The sequence below is a fragment of the Schistocerca nitens genome, chromosome 5 (genome assembly GCF_023898315.1).
Source record: "Schistocerca nitens isolate TAMUIC-IGC-003100 chromosome 5, iqSchNite1.1, whole genome shotgun sequence".
In the NCBI taxonomy this organism is placed as follows: domain Eukaryota; kingdom Metazoa; phylum Arthropoda; class Insecta; order Orthoptera; family Acrididae; genus Schistocerca; species Schistocerca nitens.
In genome coordinates, this window is record NC_064618.1 from 608,151,989 (window position 1) to 608,177,344 (window position 25,356).

The 25,356-nt window shown below is 38.4% G+C and overlaps 1 protein-coding gene across 1 annotated transcript in view; it reads left to right on the plus strand.

The window, feature by feature from the left end:
• The window catches only part of LOC126260042 (uncharacterized), a 327,328-nt gene that overhangs the window by 256,781 nt on the left and 45,191 nt on the right, over positions 1-25,356 (plus strand). The window contains exon 7 of the mRNA XM_049957222.1: positions 12,788-12,881. Within this exon, the coding sequence (XP_049813179.1) occupies positions 12,788-12,881 (94 nt within the window). The remainder of the gene's footprint in view (positions 1-12,787; positions 12,882-25,356) is intronic.

The window sequence follows — 25,356 nt, forward strand, 5'->3', positions numbered from 1 at the left end:
GTAGATGACTGTCTGAAATGCAGAGGTGTTGCATCGTCGATAGATACACAAACAAAAGGTACAGAGCTTGGCTAGCTTTAGGAATGCACTTCCTTTTTCAAGCTTGTAGAAAAAACACACACACATCTCACTCACAAGCACAGACCTGTCTCCCTTCACTGTGCCCAGTCAAATGCCAGCTATTTCCTGGTGTATGGCAAGTGTACTGGGGTGAGGTGGGGTGTGTTGGAATGGGGTGAGGGATGGAGAGTGGTGGAAGCCAGGGAGGGGGTGGGGAGAAGCTTGTGGGAGAATGGGGAGCCATCTGTGAGCTAGTTAGGGATGCAGGTAGAGGCAGCAGGTGGTAGATGGCTGGGCATGGGATTTCATAAACTAGGGTGTGAGATAATAGCACATGGTTATCTGATGTGGAGATACAAATTGGGCAAATTGGGCAGAAGGTACAGGGCAGGGGATGGTATACACACACACACACACACACACACACACACACTGTTGGGTGGGGAGTGGGGGAGCAGCGAGTTACCTTTGGTTTAGGCTTGGAAGATTATGGGAGCGAAGGATGTGCTGTAAGGATAGCTCCCATCTGTGCAGCTCAGAAAAGCTCATGGTGGTGGGGAGGATTCAGATGGCATGGCCTGTGAAGCAGCCATTGAAATCTTCCATGTTGTGCTGTGCTGCATGTTGTGCCACTGGGTGGTCCACCATGTTTTTCGCAACAATTTGGTGGTGGTCATTAATCCTAGTTGATAGCTGGTTGGTGGTCATACCAATGTAAAATGCTGTGGTTCTGGGTGGGCGGATTGGGCAGGTCTGGCATCTGGGTCTTCCACAGGGGTATGATCACCTTGGCAGAGGATTAGATGTGGGAGTGCAAAAGGGATGGACTAGGATGTTGTGAAGGTTGGGTGGGTGGCAGAACACCACTGTGGGATGGGTTGGAAGTATCCTGGGTGGGATGTCCCTCATTTGAGAGCATTATGATAGACAATCAAAGCCCTGACAAAGGACTTGTTTCTGTCATTCCAGTCTGGGGTGCTACTGATGACAAGGGGAGTGATCCTTAGGATGAATGTGAGAATCATGCATGTGTGAGGATATGGCAAGAGAGATCTGTTGTTTGTGAATTAGGTCTGGAGGGCATTGCCTGTCTGAGAAAGCCTTTGTGAGGCCTTCAGCATACTGTGCAAGGGAGTTCTCATCACTGCAGATGCATCTACCATGGGTGGCCAGGCTGTATGGGAGGGGTGTGGAAGGAGTGGCTGCTGCCAAGGTGCAGGTACTTTTGGTGGTTGGTGGTTGTAATGAAATATATTCAAATTTTATTATTATAATAGCATATTTGGAGCGTAAGATCTGTGCCCTTCAGGTGCAGTTGAAAAACGCACAGGAGGAGCTAGATAGGATGAGGAGGGAGAAGGGGGTTGGGGAATGGGAGCTGGCTGTTGGCAAGAGATCTGCTAGGAGAAGGAGATTTTCAGATACTTTTACTATTGGTGTTTGTAATAGATATGACCAACTGTCAGAGTCTAGTGGAGAGGAATCTCTAGTAGCTGTAGATGTAGGAAGTATGCAGCAGACCTCAGCAGTTACGGTGGCTAGGACAGTTGCAAAGTCTAAGAGAAAGAAGAAGGTTCTGCTGTTAGGTAGTTCTCATGGTAGAGGTGTAGGCCAGCAGTTGCAGGAAGTTTTGGGGAGTGAGTACCAGGTCACCAGCATTGTGAAGCCTAATGCAGGATTGGCTCAGGTGACTTTTAACGTAGGGGGGTTATGTAGGGATTTTACTAAAGAGGATCAGGTAGTGATTGTGGGTGGGGCTGGTAATAGTATTGATAGGGATGGGGAGTATGACATAGATGGTGACCTGGAAAAGATAACCACTCAGACTGGCAACACGAATGTGCATTTCATGGAACTGTTTCAGCGTCACGATCGGCCTCATCTTAATACAGCCGTCAGGCGTAATAACATGAGACTTGGGGGTGCGCTGATGACAGAAGGCATGAGTCACATTTCAGTGGTGTCGGTGGAGTCCATCAGCAGGACGGGTTTCACTAGACATGGCCTGCACCTCAACAGGTATGGGAAGGGGAGGTTGGCAAAACTTATAGGTGACAGCATAGGTGGGGGTGGTGGGATCACTCATGGGAAAATTCCGGTAGTTGTGGGTGTTAAAGCTGTACCTTTTTTAGATTGAAGTCAGCTGATAGGTATTCCTGCTTAAGGGAAGTCTCTCTAACAAAGAAACCACTTTCTACAAAGCTTGGGTATCCGATTAATGAGGGAATTAGTATATTTCATCAAAATATACAAAGTATTAGAGATAAAGTTACTGAACTGCTTATAGATGTTGACTACGAAATTATTGGTATATCTGAACACTTCTTAAATAAGGAGATAATTCAGAGGCTTCCTTTACCAGGATACAGGTTGGCTGGCAGCTTTTCTAGGAGCTCTTTGCGGTGTGGGGGAGTAGCCATGTATGTGAAAAACGGTATCCCATTTGAGTCAATTGATGTTTCAAAGTACTGCACTGAAAAGGTGTTTGAATGTTGTGCAGGTGTGGTTAAATTTAGTGGAGCTAAACATCTTACTGTTGTTATTTATAGATCCCCAGACTCCGATTTCACAACATTTTTGCTAAAGCTAGAGGAGGTTCTTGGTTCACTTTATAGGAAATACAAAAAGTTAGTTATATGTGGTGACTTCAATATTAATTGTATAAGTGATTGTGCAAGGAAAAGGTTGCTGGTAGACCTCCTTAATTCATATAATCTTATGCAAACCGTATTCTTTCCAACGAGAGTGCAAGGGAACAGTAGAACAACCATAGACAATATTTTTGTTCATTCGTTCATTACTAGAAGGGCATTCTGTTAGCAAAAAGGTGAATGGCCTTTCAGATCATGATGCACAAATTTTAAGTCTAAAAGATTTTTGTGCTGCAACACATGTTAAATATAGTTACCAACTTTTTAGGAAAGCTGATCCAGACTTTTGTAAACCTTATCAAGGAACAAGAGTGGCAAGATGTTTATAGTGCTGATACAGTAGACGATAAATATAATGCTTTCCTCAAGACTTTTCTCGTGCTCTTTGAAAGTTGCTTTCCATTAGAACGTTCAAAATAGGGTACTAGCACAAACAGGCAGCCTGGGTGGCTGACTAAAGGGATAAGAATATCTTGTAGAACAAAGTGGCAATTATATCAAAACGTTAGAAAGAGTCAAAATCTAAATGCAGCAGCCCATTACAAACAGTATTGTAAGGTGCTTAAAAAAGTTATTAGGAAAGCAAAAAGTATGTGGTATGCAGACAGAATAGCTAAGTCTCAGGATAAAATTAAAACCATATGGTCAGTCGTAAAGGAAGTGGCTGGTCTGCAGAGACAGGTCGAGAATATAGAATCAGTGCGTAGTGGGGATGTCCATGTTACTGATAAGTCACATATATGTACAGTATTTAATAATCACTTTCTGAATATAGCAGGTGAACTAAATAGAAACCTAGTCCCAACAGGGAATCATATAGCGCTCTTAGAAAAAAGTGTTCCGAGACTGTTACCTGAAGTGCTCCTCCATGATACTGACAAGAGGGAGATTGAGTTAATAATTAAATCACTAAAGACCAAGAACTCTCATGGATATGACGGGGTATCTAGCAGAATACTGAAGTATTGTTCCATGTATGTTAGCCCAGTACTTAGCCATATCTGTAACTTTTCCCTTAGGAGGGGTCAGTTTCCTGACCGATTAAAGTACTCGGTAGTGAAGACACTCTATAAAAAGGGAGACAGGGATAATGTTGACAACTATAGACCCATTTCTATGCCATCGGTGTTTGCTAAAGTTATCGAGAGGGTTGTATATACAAGGTTACTGCAGCATTTAAATTCACATAATTTGCTGTCAAATGTACAGTTTGGTTTTAGAAATGGCTTAACAACTGAAAATGCTATAGTCTCTTTTCTCTGTGAGGTTTTGGACGGATTAAATAAAAAGTTGCGAACGTTAGGTGTTTTCTTTGATTTAACGAAGGCTTTTGACTGTGTTGACCACATAATATTACTGCAGAAGTTGGAACATTATGGAGTAAGGGGAGTAGCTTACAATTGGTTCGCCTCCTACTTTAAGAACAGAAAGCAGAAGGTAATCCTCCGCAATATTGAGAGTGGTAATGATGTTCAGTCCCAATGGGGCACTGTTAAATGGGGCGTTCCCCAAGGGTCGGTGCTGGGGCCACTGCTGTTTCTTATTTATATAAATGATATGCCTTCTAGTATTACCGGTGATTCAAAAATATTTCTGTTTGCTGGTGACACCAGCTTGGTAGTGAAGGATCTTGTGTGTAATATTGAAACATTATCAAATAATGTAGTTCATGAAATAAGTTTGTGGCTTGTGGAAAATAATTTGATGCTAAATCACAGTAAGACTCAGTTTTTACAGTTTCTAACTCACAATTCAACAAGAACTGATATTTTAATCAGACAGAATGGGCATGTTATAAGCGAGACGGAACAGTTCAAGTTCCTAGGTGTACGGATAGATAGTAAGCTGTTGTGGAAAGCCCATGTTCAGGATCTTGTTCAAAAACTAAATGCCGGTTTATTTACCATTAGAACAGTACCTGAAATAAGTGACATTTCAACACGAAAAGTAGTCTACTTCGCATATTTTCATACGCTTATGTCATATGGTATTATTTTTTGGGGTAATTCTACTGATTCAAAAAGGGTATTTCTGGCTCAAAAACGGGCTGTTCGAGCTATGTGTGGTGTAAGTTCGAAAACCTCTTGTCGACCCCTATAATAGTCTGGGAATTTTGACGTTGCCCTCACAGTATGTATTTTCTTTAATGTCGTTTGTTGTTAGCAATATTAGCTTATTCCCAAGAGTTAGCAGCTTTCACTCAGTTAATACTAGGCAGAAATCAAATCTGCATGTGGAATGCACTTCCTTGACTCTTGTGCAGAAAGGAGTGCAGTATTCTGCTGCATCCATTTTCAATAAGCTACCACAAGAACTCAAAAATCTTAGCAGTAGCCCAAACACTTTTAAGTCTAAACTGAAGAGTTTCCTCATGGCTCACTCCTTCTATTCTGTCGAGGAGCTCCTGGAAGAGCTAAAAAATTAAGCAAATTCCAGTGTTACATTATTGATTTTCTTCATTTAAACTAACGACTTGTCGCCCGAATATGTTTCTTATATTTCATTTTATCTGTTTCTACAATCGTGTTATAATTTCATGTATTGACTCGTTCCATGACCATGGAGACTTCTCCTTAATGTGGTCCCACGGAACAATAAATAAATAAATAAAATAATAAAAAAAAAAGATTATACCAGTTTCAATACTACATCCACACATATTATAAAAGTTTGTGTATGTATGATTGTGTGTGTGTGTGTGTGTGTGTGTGTGTGTCTGTTCCACATCTCCTCCTAAATCACTGGACCAATTTCAGCGAAACATGGTACATTCATACTTTACTTTCAGCCATCAATTGCTGTGGGTTAAGCACCATGTACCCATCAAAGGGGTGGGGGTGGACGTGAGAAAGAAGTGTAGCCTGCTGCATGTGAACTTCCAGGTATTATTCATCCAGTATTTGAGAATGAGAGTACTTAGTGTCTTCCAATGAACTCTACAGATAAATTTAAACCTTTAAAAAATTTTTCTTACTGTCACCCCTACAAATAGATGAAAGGAAAAATGCTTATGTATACTCCTTTTCTGCTGTTCTTGCAATAAAAGTACTACATGAGGTGTGATGTTACACTCTGTTACTTCTTTACTACTAACTATATTCACAACATGTTTTGCAGACAGTAAGCACATATACCACTGAATGTAAATGCAAAATTATAAAATTGTATTGTCAGGAATACTGACATCATAAACAGCAAGATGCCTGAAGAATTGTCACATCATGCATGACATTTAATGCACCTACAATATTATATCATTGTACGACACAGTTTAGGAGATATGATGTCATTTTGCACAAGGCCAGATGCTTCGTGTTATGGATGTGGATCCACAGCTGTATATATCTGGGCAATGCAAGGTTTCTCCATGTAAAGTAATAAATGAATAACTGCTGCAAAAATACACATGTTGTAGTTACATATTTATTGTTGAGTCTCTGTCTAACAACTATTCATTATTTGTTTAGGTTATCTTCATAAAACTCCTTTGCATCATCTGGAATTTCAAAATACTTTAGCACGAAAGACATGTCTTTACTCTCTTTTTAAGCATATTTTGTTTTGGTAAAAGGATGGGTGTTAGTACCGTTGGATGGCATGGTTTCTTTCTTCTCAGGATGTTGACTTGTACTGACCTCCAAAGTATATATTACTTACTGGCACATTAACTAATTTTTTTCCTTTCTTGTGTTTGAGATGATACATTGGCTATTCATGTTGATTGACAGCTTGGAATTTAGTACTTTCTGTGCACTATCTCTTAGAGTCTTAACAATCCAGTCTACATTTAGGACTTCAAGAGTACTGTACTTTTCTGAAATACCATAATATTCTTTATGAGACAAGATGCTTCATTTTTTCTGTAAGACTTCTCAGTTATGCTAGTCACACACTCTAAAGGCATTTAGCTACAGCCATTGTTTCCTACTGTAAGCCACAAACAAAAGATGGCTACAGTGAACAAAAGTTTATTCTTCTTAGACATACAAGCAAACAACATTTGAGAACATAGACACAAACATAGAATCAATCCAGGTACTGTCACAAGCAGTTGTTGACAACAAATATGAACACAATATAAGATCAGTGCACATAAAGAGGAAGGCTCTGGTAGACACTATGGCAGATGATTTGCCATGTGCACAAATCATATTCTTCTCTGCATGTGGCCTCTGGTGGCTGGCCCCCAGGTGCCACTGGCAGAATATTCAAAGTGTAGCATGCCAGTGGCCTGGTGCTATGATGCATATCCCCCTTGGGGAAAGGGCGCTCCACCAATGCTGGCTGGCATCAGGGTGGCTGTTGAAACATCCATGGTTTATATAGTGGACACTACAGGTGGTGACAATGGTGTTGGAAGGAGAACCCATGCTGGAATCAGTGAGCAGGGAGAAAGTGGCATGGCCATGGTCACATGTGGCAGCTGTGCCAGTATGAAGTACCATAAGTGAGGACCAGTGACAAGGGAACTGGTACCATCTCAATGTCTCCTCATCCCGTGACGTGGTGGAACTGTGTTGGTGGTGAAGGTGGTGGGTTCTCTTGTAATTGGCAGAGGAATCGCTGGTGGCAGCCATGCACGCCCCTCCGCCCCTCCCCCCGCCCCTCCTCATCCCCCCTGTGGCAGTGATGCCCTGTGAGGCTGGGACAGGTGCTGAGGGAGAAGGTGGAGATGGTGGCCCCATGGCTCTTGCTGTGGTCTGAGGATGCAACTGGCATGGTGGTGCACCACCAGCCCACTACTGGTGTGCACCACACAGAGTTGGCAGCTGTGGTCTGCAGCTAGAATCCACTTCAGTCAGTGGTGTAACCACTGAACCCAGCCCGTGGAGCTAGGAGTGAACTGTGATGAGAGGTGTGCAGATGGTGAGGTGACATGAGCATATGCAGGAGCGTGCATGGCTGGCATATGATAATGTAATGCCTTAACACCATCCTGATAAAAGTTAAACTCCAAATACACAATGAGTGGCTGAGGAAAGTATTACCAGATTTATAAGTAGGCTAATTTTTGTGTCAAATGATCACTCACTTCAGACACCGTTTGAATTAATCATATGCCCATTTTGTGAAATTAAAAATCAGGTTTTGTTGAATTGTATGTTAGAAACTGTAAAAACTGAGTCTTACTGTGATTTAGCGTTAGTTGATTTTCTACAAGCCATGAACTTAGGTCATAAACTGCTTTATTTGAAACCATGCCTATATTGCACACAACATCCTTTACTACCAAGCTAGTGTCATCAGCAAACAGAAATATTTTAGAGTTACCCATAATACTAGAGGGCATATCATTTACATAAATAAGGAACAGGATTGGCCCCAGCACTGATCCCTGGGGGCACTCCCCCCCCCCCCCCCTTCCCCACTTGTCTGTACCCCACTCAGACCTCACATCACAGCCATTCTCAAAATTGTGAATAATGACCTTTTGCTGTCTGTTGCTAAAGTAAGAGGTGAGCCAATTGTGGGCTACTCCCGGTATTCCATAATGGTCCAAGTTCTGGAGCAATATTTTGTGATCAAAACAATCAAATGCCTTAGTTAAATAAAAAAAAATATGCCTATCATTCAAAACCTTTTGTTTAACCCATCAAGTACCTCACAGAGAAAGCAGAATATAGCATTTTCAGTTGTTAAATGACTTCTAAAGCCGAACTGTACATTTGATACCAAATTGTGTGATACAAAATGATCAATTATCCTTACATACACAACTTTTTCAACAACTGTAGTAAACACTGATGGTGTAGAAGTAGGTCTAAAATTCCAGAATGAGATTTTCACTCTGCAGCGGAGTGTGCGCTGATATGAAACTTCCTGGCAGATTAAAACTGTGTGCCGGACCGAGACTCAAACTCAGGACCTTTGCCTTTTGCGGGCAAGTGGTAGAGTACTTGCCCACGAAAGGCAAAGGCCCCGAGTTCGAGTCTCGGTCCGGCACACAGTTTTAATCTGCCAGGAAGTTTCAGGTCTAAAATTGTTGACATTATCCTTTTCTCCCATTTTATAAAGTGGCTTTACTACTGAGTAATCGTTCAGGAAATTGACCATTCCTAAAGGAAAAATTACAATTATGGCTAAATACAGGGCTAATGTATACAGCACAGTACTGTAATATTCTGCTAGGCACTCCACCATATCCATGAGAGTCCTTAGACTTCAATGATTTAATTACTGACTCAGTCACTTCTTGTCTGTATCACAGAGGAGTATTTCAGATATCAATTTTGGAAAGGCATTTGCTAGGAAAGTTACATGATTCCCTGTAGAAACTAAATACGAGGGTATTTCGAAAAGTAAAGATACAATGGCTCGCAGTCCTTAAATAGAACATTTATTTAGAAAACGTGAGTTACATCTTATTAACTGGATTATTTGTTATTTTTCGACATAATCACCCCCATTATCCAAACATTTGTTAAGTCGGTCCATAAGCTTTTGTATGCCACAATCATAGAAGGTTGACACTCGTTGTCAGAAACACATTTCAACTTCATCTTTGATCTCTTCATCATCGTGGAACGATTTTCCACCAAGATGTGACTTCAGGTAATGGAAGACATGGAAGTCGGTGGGCACAAGGTCCGGACTGTATGGCGGATGGTCCAATACGTCCCATTTGAATTGTTTGAGTAATGCTTCGGTTATGAGCGCTGTGTAAGGCTGAGCATTGTCATGAAGCAAGCGGACTCCACTTGTCAGTATTCCCCTGAGTTTGTTTTGAATTGCCCTTCAAAGACGTTTCAAAGCCTGGCCATATACAGCAGCATTAACTGTCGTTCCAGGAGACATAAATTCCAACAGAAGAATGCCTTGTCTGTCCCATAAAAAACAGAAGCCATGATTTTCTTCACTGATATCAACGTTTTGCATTTCCTGGCTTTTGGTGAATTCGAATGGCGCCATTGCATTAATTGTTGCTTGGATTCAGGTGTATGGTGATAAACCTACGTCTTGTCACCTGTCACAATGTGATCAAGGAACTCATCGCCTGCTTCAGCATAGCGTGTGAGGAAGTCGAGTGCAAAGCCCATCCCTTTTTTTTTGTGTTCTTCTGTTAACAGTTTTGGAACCCAGCACGCACACAATTTCTTGTACCCTAACTTGACAGTCACAACCTCATAAAGAGTTGTCATTGACACGTCCGGTATGATCTGGTGCAATTCTTTTAATGTGAGACATCTATTCGCACAAATTGCTTCCTCTGTCCTCTGTAGAAGGGCATCAGAAATCACAGATGGCCGACTTGTTCTTTGTTCGTCTTGAACATTGGTCCTACCTTCAGAGAAACAACGACACCTGAAAGACCATTCACCCTTTTACTAACAGAGTGCCCATATAGTAATGAAGAATGAATAAAAATATTGTCTATGGCTGTGTTACTGTTCCCCTGCACCTTAGTTGGAAAAAAGGCAGTCTGCATCAGATTGGATGAATTTAGGAGATGTACCAACGTCCTTCTTCTTGCACCATAATATACAAAATTTATATTGAAGTCACCACATATAACTAATTTCTGGTATTTCCTACAAAGTGAACCAAGAACCCTCTCTAGCTTGAGCAGAAGTGGTCTGAGGTCAGAGTTAGGGGACCTATAAACAACAAGAAATAGAAGTTTAGTTTCACTAAATTCAACTGCCCCTGCACAGCATTCAAATATCTGTACAGTGCAGTGCCGTGATACATCTATGGACTCAAATGGAAAACTGTTTTTTACGTACATAGCAACTCCCCCATCCCACAAGGAACTCCTTGAAAAACAACCACCTAAGCCGTACCTTGGTAAAGGAAGCCTCTGAATTGTCAAATTATTTAAGTGGTGCTCCAGTATACCAATAATTTCAGAGTCAACATCTATAAGCAGTTTACTAATTTTATCTCTAATACCTCTTATATTTTGATAAAATATGCTAATTCCTTATCTACTTGGAAACATGATATCCTCTGAAGATGAGCCGTTAGTTAGAGGGATTTCCTTTAAGCAGGTATACCTATCAGCTGACTTCAATCTAAAAAAGGTGCAGCTCTAACACCAACTACTACAGGAATTTTTCCATGAGTGATCCCACCACCACCCACTACAGTGTCACCTATAAGCTTTGCCAGCCTCCCCTTCCAATACCTTTTGAGGTGCAGGTCATGCCACTGCACTGTTGCACTGTGCTTATCAAGAGGAGGGCTCACTCAGGTACATGGTGCAGTGGATTCTGTGCTGTACACACAGTCATGTGGCCCCACTACAAGGATCCTCTGGTGGTGAGGCCACACAGATCCCATTGGCAGAATATTCAAAAGTACAGTACACCGACAACCTTCTGCCATGGTGCATTTCCAAGTGTTATGTATACGGTTATAGGAGTCACAAACAGGAAAGAAGTGATAAGAATTACTGTATTTTATGCTCTTTTCCAAGAACACTGTAAGCATCACTATCATGTAAGAGTTTTTATTTTGGCTGCTGCAAGAATCTAAGAAAAGATGTATAATATTGGTTCCGTGACCTCTGAAGATGCTTTAAAATAAGCTAAATGCATATCATCTTAATAAGACTTTCATTGCTGTTGCAAAATACTGTATTAACCTGCATAACATGTAACAGTATATCACACCAGGAAATTGTAGAATACCACAGAGAACAGTGATATTAAACATTGCATATCACTCAGAAACCTGTGTTATGCCTATCTCCAATAATATTAATTAGATTTTAAATACTTCAATGAGAAGTAGTTAGAGACCAGTGATTATTATCAGTGGAAAGATGAGGAAAAATCCTTTGTAAATGTTGCTTCCACAACCCAAAAACAAACAGAAGACAAAAACAGCATGCAATATCAAAACAAAGCACATTAATGGCGAGATGGCAGTGAACCTACAGGACATAAAAATGTGAATATTTTAATGGTATATTTTAAATTAACCAACTTTTAACAACTTATTGCAAGAGAAATTTAATAAGGCCAGACCTTAAGTGATTTTAAGCAGATAACTGGAACTCTGAACTATACTGGTTAGTGATGGTAGTTTGCAGCTTAATTTATAGTTCTAAAATCTGAGGAATTATCTGAAAAAATACAACAGCTTAAATTTGAAAGATAGACTCATTCTCATGCAATCTAATGCTGGACTAGATACTCGTGTGCCCACCCTGTACATTAAATTGCTGATATTTATTGCAGAGTTCTGTTGATTAAACAGGACATCAAACAAATTCTTGTGTGTTGCCAAGATTTATTCATTATCCACTTCCTATATTTTAATAATCACAGGTGTTAGAAGAAGATGAACTTCAGTGGAACAGAGTGTGACCGTGTATGGCAACTTGCCTGGACTACCAAGAGAAAAACAATTTAGTGGCCACACGTTGTTCCAGCAGATTTGGTGCTGAATATTTTAATTGCATGTAACAGTTTCAATTATAAATTAATAAATTAAATTTGGAATTCTAGCATGTGTTATAACTGTACAGGATTTTTTAAAATCTGTGACAAGGAATGTGCAGATCTAAATAAATGCAGTACAATCTTAGGTGTAAGATGTCCTGTATCACAAAGTTTGCTATACTGCATATAATATAATGGACAGATAATAAACTATAAACTAAAAGTTGCAGCAGTTACAGCTCATAAGTGCTTCTGAATCTCAAAGCCCAAGATCAACAAAAATGTTTCACATACTGATCAGTGATCACATGTGAGCAGAGCCCTCAAATATCCAGTGAATTTGTCATTTAGCAACCCCTCTCTCTCTCTCTCTCTCTCTCTCTCTGTGTGTGTGTGTTTGTGTGTGTGTGTGTGTGTGTGTGTGAGAGAGAGAGAGAGAGAGAGAGAGAGAGAGAGTATAATATATCTAGATTGGACTTTGGGATCTGAGCTGGTTGTTTCCTTATCTTTCCTACGATGTTATTAATATAATAAAGTAAGTAATGTAGTTGTCAATTGTCACCTATCAACGCTTAGTATTGAACTATGTAATTATTTTGACATTAAAGCATATGATTTTGATTTCTGTTAATGTTAATTGGTCTTCAGTATGTTTTTACAAATTTAGTAACATTTGTTGGTTTGTTACAGGCTATAGCAAGAAAGTCTGGCATTGATGTGGAAAACTGGACAAGACATCGACTTATGAAGTGGGCCTCTAATGGCTTTAAGCATCAAGTTAAAGGTAAGGAGTGTGTAGGGTGTTATGAATTAAAGTCATAAATTCAAAACTATTGGGCCTAGCACAAAGAAAAGAAAAATGTAAATTAATAACATGAGATAAAAAAATGTTCTTAGTAGGAAAAAACATTGTAGTGTATTTGATGAGAACAACTATGGTTTTCTTTGGTGAAACCTTGTAAATGTAAATTGTTATTTTCACCTTTGATCTCTCCTCTAATTGTCACAGAATAAGTAGTCTGATGATCTGTGCTCCTGGTCATAACGTGCATGTGAAGCTAAGTAGATTAGATTAGATTAGATTAATACTTGTTCCATAGATCATGATACGACACTTCGTAATGATGTGGAACGTGTCAGGTTAATAAAAGATGTTTGTACAAGATATTACATTACACAAAATATTGCATGACACTGATGTTTAAGTTGGTTTTTTTCTTTTTCCTTCCCCCCCCCCCCCCCCCCCCCCCCACCCTCCCCCGCCCTCCTTAATTTATATCTAAAATTGAATAGAAGGAGTTGTCATCTAGAAATTCTTTTAATTTGTTTTTAAATGATAGTTGGCTATCTGTCAGGCTTTTGATGCTATTTGGTAGATGAACAAAGACTTTTATGGCAGCATAATTTACACCTTTCTGTGCCAAAGTCAGATTTAACCCTGCATAGTGAAGATCATCCTTTCTCCTGGTGTTATAGCTATGCACACTGCTATTACTTTTGAACTGGGTTGGATTATTAACAACAAATTTCATAAGTGAATATATATACTGTGAGGTTACTGTGAGGATCCCTAGATCCTTAAATAGATGTCTGCAGGATGACCATGGGTGGGCTCCAGCAATTATTCTGATTACACGTTTTTGAGCAATGAATGCTTTTCTACTCAATGATGAATTACCCCAGAATATGATGCCATACAAAAGCAGCGAATAAAAGTAGGCATAGTAAGCTAATTTACTGAGATTCTTATCACCAAAATTTGCAATAACCCTAATAGCATACGTAGATGAACTCAGACGTTTCAGCAGACAATCAATGTGTTGCTTCCAGTGTAACCTCTCATCAATGGACACACCTAAAAATTTTGAAAATTCTACCTTAGCTACAGACTTCTGTTCAAATAATTTTGTGAAAAACATCATTTACAATTACATCACTTAGTTCTTCGTTTTTGGGTGTTATTACTATATTTGTATCATCAGCAAAAAGAACTAACTTTGCATCTTCATCAATGTGGAATGGTAAGTCATTAATGTATATCAAGAACAGTAAAGGACCTAAGACCGAACCCTGTGGGACCACATACTTGATAGCCCCCCAGTTTGAGGAATCAGCTGTTGTTTTAACAGTACATGAACCACTTATTTTAACTTTCTGAATTCTTCCAGTTAAGTATGATTTAACCATTTGTGCACTGCCCCACTCAAACCATAATGATTTAGCTTATCTAAAAGAATTCCATGATTTACACAATCAAAGGCCTTTGAGAGATCACAAAAAATACCAATGGGTGATGTCCGGCTGTTCAGAGCATTTAATATTTCATCAGTGAAAGCGTATACAGCATTTTATGTTGAAAAGCCTTTCTGAAAACCAAACTGTCATTTTGTTAGTACTTTATTTTTAGAAATATGGGAGGCTACTCTTGAATACATTACTTTCTCAAAAATTTTTGATAGAGCTGTCAGAAGAGAGATTGAGCGGTAGTTGTTGACATCCGACGTATCCCCCTTTTTATGCAATGGTTTTACAATGGCATATTTCAGTCTATCGGGGAAAACACCCTGCTCCAAAGAGGTATAACATACGTGGCTGAGAACCCTACTTATCTGTGGGGAACAAACTTTAAGCACCTTGCTGGAAATGCCATCAATTCCGTAAGAGCTTTTACTTTTCAGTGAGTTTATTATTTTACTGATTTCAGAGGGAGAGGTTGGTGGAATTACATTTGTTTCAAACTGCACAGGTATGGCCTCTTCTATTAGTAGCCTTGCCTCTTCTAGTGAAGATCTAGATCCTATTTTCTCCACAACATTTAAAAAATGATTATTGAAAATATTTTCAATTTCTGATTGTTTGTTAGTACACTTGTCATTCAGTTTTATGGCACTAAAGTCTTCCTGTGCTCTTGGTTGCCCTGTTTCCCTTTCAATAATATTCCAAATTGCTTTAATTTTATTATGAGAGTTACTGATCTCAGACATGATACACAAGCTTCTGGACTTTTTAATAACTTTTCTTAGTACTACACAATAGTTTTTATAATATTGTACAATTTTGGGGTCAGTACTCCCTCTTGCTGTTAGATACAGTTCTCTTTTACGGTTGCAAGATATTCTTATTCCTTTAGTTAGCCAAGGTTTTTTATATGTTTTCTTGGAATTATGTTTAACTATTTTCTTGGGAAAACAATTTTCAAATACCCTTAAAAATGTATCGTGAAATAAGTTATATTTCAAGTTTGCATCGGGTTCCTTATACACTTCATCCCAGTCTAGCTGCTGTAGGCTTTCCCTAAAGTTTGCAATATTTATATTGTTAATTGAATGCACTGCTTTGAAAGTCTGATTTGATATACTGCATGGAGCTATGTCATGTACTGTAACTAGCTGTGCACCATCATCTGAAAGACCATTCTCAATGGGATAGGTATTTATGTCCTTAAACTTATCTTGGTCTATAAAAATGTTATCTATCAATGTACTGCTGTTCTTTGTTATCTGAGTAGGAAAATCAATGACGGAGCTCAAATTGACAGAACTGAGTAATACTACAAGGTCATTCTTCCTATTACACTCTTTCAGGGAATCAACATTGAAATCCCCACAAATGATAATTTGCTTCCCCCCATCTGACAGGTAGCACAACAAAGCATCCAAGTTTTCAAGAAATAGCTGGAAATTCCCTGAGGGGGACCTATACACTGTTACAATTATGAAAGTGCCATCATTTAGTTTAAGTTCAGTGGCACATGCTTCCATATGTTGCTCTACACAAAATTTTTTAGTTTCTAAATTTTTTACACTGTGGAAGCTTTTGACATATATGGCAACTCCTCCTCTTATCATATTATCTCTACTTACATGTGCAGCTAATTTGTACCCATTGATGCTAACCTATTGAGTATCAGTGACAATGTGATGCTCAGACAGGCATAGTACATCTATTACATTCTCAGTTTCTATATCTTCTAAACAAAGCAGAAGCTCATCAGTTTTATTCTTCAATCCCCCAATATTTTGATGAAATATACTAACATTATTTTTCACTTTACTTTTGTGAGTATCTTGAACTTTTTTAACATCTTTAGCACTTGCCTGACTGAGTTTCCCACTGGACACTGATCTTACACTAAAGTAAGTCATTAGTAAGTCAACTTTAGGTTTTCTTAAAAGGACTGATGAGAGACAATGTCCAGTAAAAATTAACTGAAGAACTGCAAGATGTGATACAAGTAGAAAATCAGAATATCCAATAAAAGAAAGTAATTCCATATTCAGGAAATATAAAGATACAAGAACAAAATCTATGATGGCCCAGGAATACTTGGCAAAATTCATTTATTAAAAATTTTCGGGAAACAGTGTACTAATGTAACTTTCAACAAACTTCCTAATCTGATGAAGAAGACAATAGATATGAAACTTGTCAAAACAATGCATCATGATGATGACTCCATTACATGGCTGCAACCAGATAGGATTTCATTGAAGAACATCAAAAGTATAGAAATCTTTGAATGTTGCAGTGGTAAGGAAGAGAGACTGTACATAATTTTTTAACTCCTTATAAAAATTAGGTCTGGACCAGAATGATGTTAAGTCTGGTTTAAGGATCAAAAAATGACTCAAAATATATTAAAAGTGACATTGCTTATTCCACTAAACTTAAATCATACTCAGCAAAGAAAATAAATTGCAACTATAAACTACAGAAGAAAGATGTTGAATGTAAGTTGTTTATCAGACAGAGTAGTGGATAATTTCAGACTTTGTTCTGTATAGGACATTGTTGCTTGGTTGCAAATATATGCAGCATGTAGAGTGTATGATGCAGGAAATTCCAATAAGTGAAATTTTGACAGAATAAGCAAATAACCAGTGCAGTAAAACTTTTTAAAATCATTTGAGTGTAGACAGATAATATTTTTAACTGAAGTATCACATTTAAAATCTGTTGTGGTAACTGAATGAATTATAAGAATGAACTTCGTGATCACTGACACTGGAGAGTGAAAGTTTATTTATTTTAACTCTGTGATGCGCTGTTATTGTTGTTGTTTTGTTGTTGTTGTTGTTGTGGTCCTCAATCCAAGGACTATATTGATGCAGCACTTTATTGTAGTCTATCTTTTGCATGTCTCATATTGCCTGCATAACTACTGCAACATATGCCTATTTGAACCTGCTTAAAGTACTCGTGCCTTGGTCTCCAATTTTTACCACCCACACTCCCCCTCCCCATTACCAGATTTATAACTTAGTATGTGTCCTATCCAATAGTCTCTTCTTATAATCAATTTGTAACATAAATGTCTTTTTTTCCTTTTTTCCACCATTTAGTTCTGCACCTTCTCATTAGTTGCTTAATCCACTGATACAACCTTTCTCGTTCTTCTGAAGCATCACATTTCAAATCTTCTGCTCTCTTCTTGCCTGAACTGCTTATCATTCATCTTTCATTGCCATACGAGTCTGCTCTCCAGACAAATACTTTCAGAATATTCTTCCTAATGCTTAAATTTATGTTAGATATTAACAGATTTCTCTGTCACCAAGCTACATTTCATATTGCCTCTGCTTCATATCATCAGTAATTTGCTGCCAGAATAACAAAACCCATCAGTTACTTTTTGTGTCAATTTCTAATCTAACTCCCCTTTCCAACCCATGATTTAATTTGACTGAAATTCATGACACTTGTTTTATTTTTGCTGATATTCATCTTCTAAGCTCTTTTTCAAGACACTGCCCATTCTGTTCCACTGCTCTTTCCAAGTCCTGTTCCATCTCTGACAGAATTACAGTGACACTGACAAACCTCAAAATTTTTGTTACTTTTCTCTGAACTTCAGTTTTTTTTATACAGGAATTTTTCTGGTTTGATCACATTTCACTATTTCTGACACAGAATTTCAGCACTCATCCATCCTCATATCTGGAGTAATACAAAAGGTATAAAGATGGGATACATATTATTTTTCATATTGCAAGAAAGATTTGTCGTACGAGAAAAAGGGGTAAACATGAGATATACATTATTTCAACATATTACAAGAAAAATATGTGCTTATAAAGTGGTGGAAGACAGATACTATATATAAATAAGAACAATACATACCACAAACTGAAGGAATCAATACAACTTCTTGCATCAAACAGTACATTATTGAACCATTTGTGATGCCATGATTAATAATGAGATACACGTTTTTTCATTTCTTTTACAACCTTGTACTCCATTGATATATTTCTGATGACGTAGAATAATTTTCATTCGGTTATATAGTGTAGAAAATTGAAATGTGTGTGACTATGTTTGCTGTGCTATTTTCTGTATGAGTTCTTTATGTAAAGACTTGGATTTTGTTTCTGGTGATCTTTCAAATAGTTTTATTAAATGTATTGTGTGAAACAGAATGCAATAGGCAGATGTCTTGTAAGAACTGTGGAGCGAAAGAGGTATCGATAGCTGTCAGGTTGAACAGTGTGGAGCAGACAGTGGGAGTTGGTGCGAAAGCATGGCGGTATGGAAGGAAGTACTGACTACTGTGTGTAGCAAATGGTGTGCATTTAAGGCAATATTAGTACTGGACGTTTTTGTGTTAGACTGGTTTGGAATTTGACTTTATGATGGATATTCTAAAAGGACATTGCATTACGCAAATGCTGTTGGTTTTTGCAGAACGATGCCTGTGGCAATGACAAAGCACTCATGAACAGATAGTATTGTTGTCAGTTTAGAATTGAACTGCATTACATAAACTCTGAATTTAATATTGCTCATTTTCTTGACTACAGTATATGACATGTGCTAAAACAGTAGTTATTGCCATCATTTAATTTTTTTGTTCTTCAGAGTATTTGCATTAGTTGTTGCATGCATTGTATGATCTTTTGGAAGGGCCTGCATCGATGTGTATCTGCAGTAATTTAGACAGGAGAATTTGTGTGTTGCACTGTAAAATGTGGCTAAACGTGTAAGTTGAGGCACCTGCCATTGATATTATTTACTCCAACTAATTACAAAGAACTAGCTTATTCACCATTGGTTCAAGTTAGCATATTGGAGGGAACTTTGAATCTGACAGTTGTTAAAGTATGCGATCTTTGTTTACATGCCACTTAATGTCATATTCCCGTTCATTCATGTTTAGGTGCAAATTTATCTGGGTTTAACTGTTACTGGTAAGCAAAATTACAGTACACTGTGTCATTATTTATCAAATTAGCTTTAGATTGTTTTACTGTTTTCCACAATCAGAGGATTTTATTATCAGGAGTTTAACAGGATTCATGAACTTCTCATATGGAGGTGTGCTTTTGAAGTTTCCTGAAGTAGAAATGATTAGTAGTGTTTACACAATTTTAATTTACTTCATGCAGTTTTTCTTTAAACATTCTGTTTTTCTTTAAACATTTCCTGATTTCAAATTCATGGTCACAGTAAATCTCCAGGAACCATTTTCTTCACATATGTTGACTGTGTAGTGACAGAACAGTATTACTTGGATGCTGCCAGTTCAAATCAACAGAATTGTTTTGAAATTTTGGCAGTAGGTGATATTTGTTTGGTGGTGTTGTTTATACAGCAAATACAAAAAGATGACTATCAAAGAGCATAAACGAGTAGCCAGTTTTAAGGTGTGGGATGATGAGCAAGGGGAAAAATGGAAAAGGTGGAAAAAGATATAGTCAGCAAGACAGAACCAGGTGTTGAGGGAGAAGTAGGGGAGAAAGTTCAAATAGAAAGTATGTTTGCTGCGCTGTTGGTGGAAATGAAGAATGTGCAAGATGGATTGAGTAGAAAGATGGAAGCTGTTAGTGGGGAGGTAGAAGTAGTTAATAAATCTCAAAAGGATATGGGAGAAGTACTGAGGAATTTAGATATGAAATTTGAACAAAGGCTTAAGGATTTTAAAGATGATGGGATAGAAAAGAAGATTTCTGAAATAAAGTCAGTTGTAGCCAAAGATTTTGACAGATTTAAAGATGATGTTAAAGAAACATTTAAAGAAAAAGAATTCGAGTTGGTGGGAAAGCAAAAGAGATTCAGGGAGGAGGTGAATGGAAGGGTGGAATGCTTGGATAAAAATATAGTAGCACAAACTGAAGTGTGTGATAAGGGAAAGACAGAAGCGAAGGAGTGAGAGAATGTTGCACTAACATAGCAAGAAAGCTCAAGCAGAAGTGGAAGAAATCAAAGAGTCCACTTTTGTGATTGAGAAGAGCTTAGGGACTTTGGAAAGAAAGGCAGAAGATAGGAATTACACAGCTCCATCTGTGGTAGTACATGTGAGAGATGATAGTAATTTTAATAATATACCGTATTTACTCGAATCTAAGCCGCACTTTTTTCTGGTTTTTGTAATCCAAAAAACCGCCTGCGGCTTAGAATCGAGTGCAAAGTAAGCGGAAGTTCTGAAAAATGTTGGTAGGTGCCGCCACAAGTGACTTCTGCCGTCGAATATAGGTAATGCTGCATAGGCATGCTTTGCAGGCACAAAGATAAATACTAGTGCCAAAACCTCCGCGTCAGTAAATAAATTAAAAAAATAAGGGTGGAAGACAAGCCTTCTTCTCCGCCCCGAGTTTCGACCACTGCATTTTATACATTATCCAACGAAGTAAATACAAATTCCGTATTGTTCATCTTCGAATGTAGCAGCATTTCAATGTACTACGAAAATCCGATTGGCAAGACTGTTTGGGATGTTTGTCAATATGGCCAACCCCACGTTCTGAATTTTTTCCTACCTGTGAGAAGAGATGGTTGCTAATAGGAACTTTTATGAATTGTGAATCACATACAGTATTCTCTTCGCCATAAGAATAATACGATTATAAACATTTTGCCATGTATTCTTTCATGTTTGCTGCTATCTCATTTAAATCCTGCCTGCCTAATAAACTACGAAACTAGGGTGAGACAACAGCAAACGCGGAAGAATATGCATATCATGTCATGTTTTTATTTGTATTATTCTTATGCCTAATAGTGATACAGTCAGAAATGAAAATGGCAATTGATTAGATTCTTAAATCTAAGATGACTCTAATTTCTGTGCAGAATGTAATGTACTGAAGAGGCGTCTGCAAAGATTTTCAAACGGAGAAAAATTTTTGCTAAACTCTCGTTCAGAACGTCTTCTATCAAAAGCAGTCTATTATTTGGTTCTTGTTGATCATTATCAAAGAAAGCAGCAGTGTAAGTAACAACAAATAGCAGTCTCTTGCCGTTGTTTTGCTAATGAAATGATTCCTCTCTTTGTTTATTGTAAGTGGCGGTAGCGTGCACGAAAACAAGCCATGCCGCGAGCGGGGACAGGCCGTATACACTCATATTAGAATGCGACAAACAATTCATGACACAGTACAGTAATGCATTTTCAGCTTAGAGTGACGTAAACACCTATAACAAAGAGAACGGCACTTACCAGATCAAAGCAAAATAAGCAATCAATTCAAACCAGACGTGAAAAAGGAAAGGTACCTGTATAAATACGGACGGAGTGCATGACGCGTAGCAATGGCTACCCTGTAAAGCTTAACTGCTAAGCTTACGACTCGAACCTACTGTAGCTGTATCGTCATTCATTCGACCTAAATTGTGTCTCATATTACAATGGACCAACTTTGTTTCGATTTGTAGGTGCGGCCTAAAACTTTTCTCCCCCCTTGAATTTCGAGTCTCAGATTTCAGGTGCGGCTTAGATTCGGGAAAATTTTTTTTTCTCGTTTTCGAGTCTCATTTTTCAGGTGTGGCTTAGATTTGAGTGCGGCTTAGATTCGAGTAAATACGGTAGTGTTTGATCCTAAAGGCAATGTCCATCCGGTGGCTTTTGAGAATACTTTAAGAAGTCAGTTTACTGTAGAGTGGACTGAGAAGGATAAATTAAGGAGGGCCAGTGCTTGTTTGAAAGGTGGGAGTTTAGAATTGGGGGGGGGGGGGGAGGGGGGGGGACAGATACACCGGATAAATATGAAACACTTGTGAATTTTGTGTTAGCTTTCCTAGCAGAGTACTGGTCTAGGGAGAAACAAAGTGATTTCATAGAGGCTTTTAAGAAAACACTGTGGTATGATAACTGAAATAGGGAGAGTATGAGAGAATATCATGAGAGATGGATCAATAGGTTGATGAAACATTTGGATAGTACTTGGAGAGATCAAGATACAATAGAAGTATTGATGGGGAAGTTACCTCCTAATAGGAGATGTGGATTAATTGGCCATAATAATAGCCTGAAAGATTTTCTGAATAGGGTGAGAGATGTAGATAGATGGCAGACAAAGTGTTCATTTAATGGAAATAGAGATTCTTGAAGGTACCAAGAGAACAGGGAATAGACCAATAGAGTGAATCTAGTAAATGTGAGAGATAGAGGAGAAAGATGTCGAGCAAATTTTAGAGGTAATAATTGAGGTTACAATACGAGAGGAAGTTTTAATACGGGAAATGGTACCCCGCAACAGTGAGGGCCCATGCTGGGGCAGGTCACGTGTCTGGGCCTACCAATGTTGCCTGTTGCCACAATGATGCTAGATGTTTTGTAATGAGTAGTAATAATAATGCTAATCATGGTGATAGGGGTTGTGAAAGTCAAAGCTTGGTGATTGAAGAGGTAGGGCCCAAAGCTAAGAGTAGGAATAATGTAGAATCAGGAGGTTCATATATGGAGGTGATTTCCCATATGTATGATGATGTTAAAGAATATGAAAGAGAGCAAGTAGACAGGGAGAAGGAGGATAAAGTGATACAATTGCAAAGTAGTGGAAGTGAGAGGGAGGAAACAAGCAGTGAGGGTAGTGATAGTGAGGAGGGAGAAGAAGAGGTACAGGAGAATACGTTTCTTTTTCAAATTAATTTGAGGGCAAGAAAGGGCCAATTTCTGAGATTATTGAGGGAGGGACTTCAACAACTCCTTGAACCATGGTATAGATACTAATGAGGAGGAGGAAGTTAATGTGTTTCTTATTGGCAAAGGTAAGGGAGTGGCAACTTGTAGCGAGGAGGAAGAGAGTTTATGTGCAATCAGACAGGGGTCAAAAGAAGAAGCCCGGTCAGAAATAGGTTATAGAAAGTAGGAATATGACAATATTGAAAGAGTTTTGTTACAAGAGGATGAAGATGTGGGGGATATTAAAGCAGAACAACCTTTCATGAAAATAAATGGTAGGGAGCAAAAGGATCTTTGGAACACAGGTAGTAAAATAAGTGCCTTAGCTAAGGAGTTCTATGATTCTACAAAGGAGGGTGATGAAGTAATAGATGTACCTGTGTTTGGGGTTGAAAATAGTGGGTGCTATGGGCAAATTGAACGAAGTTATCAAGTGATAGATCATTTTAAAATTTGAACTTGGGGGCATAAGCTTAGTAAAAAATTTTTGTGGTCCAAGACCTCAGGGGTTTCACTTACACTTCGGTGAATATGTTCCATAGCATGCACAGGGCCCTTAGCTGTAGTGGTGCTATTTCTTCTTTAGTTTTCTTCACTGCTGCCTACTCTTTTACTATTCTTTATATCTATCAAAACTATCTTCAACTGTCAACCTATCCGGGATTAGGAATAAGTAAAGATAACGTGATGTGATGATTGATGACTTAATCAAAAGATATTTTTAAAAAGGAATTCTTGAATGTAGAATTTTGTAGTATTATGATTTGGAATAAGGAAGAAGTAAGCTGTCAGATGGGATGAGAGGTTTTGAAATATGACGAGATATTTAAGTTAGTAGTTTGATAATCGAGTGTGACTTCAAGAAGAATATAATAATCCCAATCCAAAAGAAAGCAGGCGTTGAAAGATATGAAAATTACTGAACTATCAGTTTAATAAGTCATGGCTGCAAAATACTAACGTGAATTCCTTGCAGATGAATGGAAAAACTGGTAGAAGCTGACCTCGGGGAAGGTCAGTTTGGAACACGTGAGACAATACTGACCCTACGACTAATTTTAGAGGCTAGATTAAGAAAAGGCAAACCTATGTTTCTAGCATTTATAGACTTAGAGAAAGCTTTTGACAATGTTGACTGGAATACTCTCTTTCAAATTCTGTAGGTGGCAGGGGTAAAATATAGGGAGCGGAAGGCTATTTACAATTTGTACAGAAACCAGATGGCAGTTACAAGAGTCGAGGGACATGAAAGGGAAGCAGTGGTTGGGAAGGGAGTGAGACAGGGTTGTAGCCTCTACCCGATGTTATTCAATCTGTATATTGAGCAAGCAGTAAAGGAAACAAAAGAAAAATTCGGAGTAGGTATTAAAATCCATGGAGAAGAAATAAAAACTTTATGGTTCGCTGATGACATTGTAATTCTGTCAAAGACAACAAAGGTCTTGGAAGAGCAGTTGAACGGAATAGACAGTGTCTTGAAAGGAGGATATAAGATGAACATCAACAAAAGCAAAACAACGATAATGGAATGTAGTCGAGTTAACTCAGGTGATGCTGAGGGAATTAGATTAGGAAATGAGACACTTAAAGCGGTAAAGGAGTTTTGCTATTTGGGGAGCAAAATAACTGATGATGGTTGAAGTAGAGAGGATATAAAATGTAGACTAGCAATGGCAAGGAAAGTGTTTCTGAAGAAGAGAAATTTGTTAAAATAGAGTAGAGATTTAAGTGTAAGGAAGTCGTTTCTGAAAGTAATTGTATGGAGTGTAGCCATGTATGGAAGTGAAACATGGGTGATAAATAGTTTGGACAAGAAGAGAATAGAAGTTTTCAAAATGTGGTGCTACAGAAGAATGCTGAAGATTAGATGGGTAGATCACATAACTAATAAGGTGGTATTGAATAGAATTGGGGAGAAGAGGAGTTTGTGGCAACTTGACTAGAAGAAGGGATCAGTTGGTAGGACATGTTCTGATGCATCAAGGGATCACCAATTTAGTATTGGAGGGTAAAAATCATAGAGGGCGACCAAGAGATGAGTACATTAAGCAGATTCAGAAGGATGTAGGCTGCAGTACGTACTGGGAGATGAAGCAGCTTGCACAGGATAGAGTAGCATGGAGAGCTACATCAAACCAGTCTCAGGACTGAACCACAACAACAACATATACTGGTTTGCTTGTCATACCTGTTACCCCGGTTACCTTTATTCCTGTGACTGGTAATTGAGGGAATGAATTTAACCAGTTATTTTGCTGTAAGAAATGGTGATCATCTAAAGTAACTTCCACGGTTATGTTCTTTACAAAGCACATCAATTTTGGTTTCATATATTCTTTTATTTTTGTATTTCCTTCAT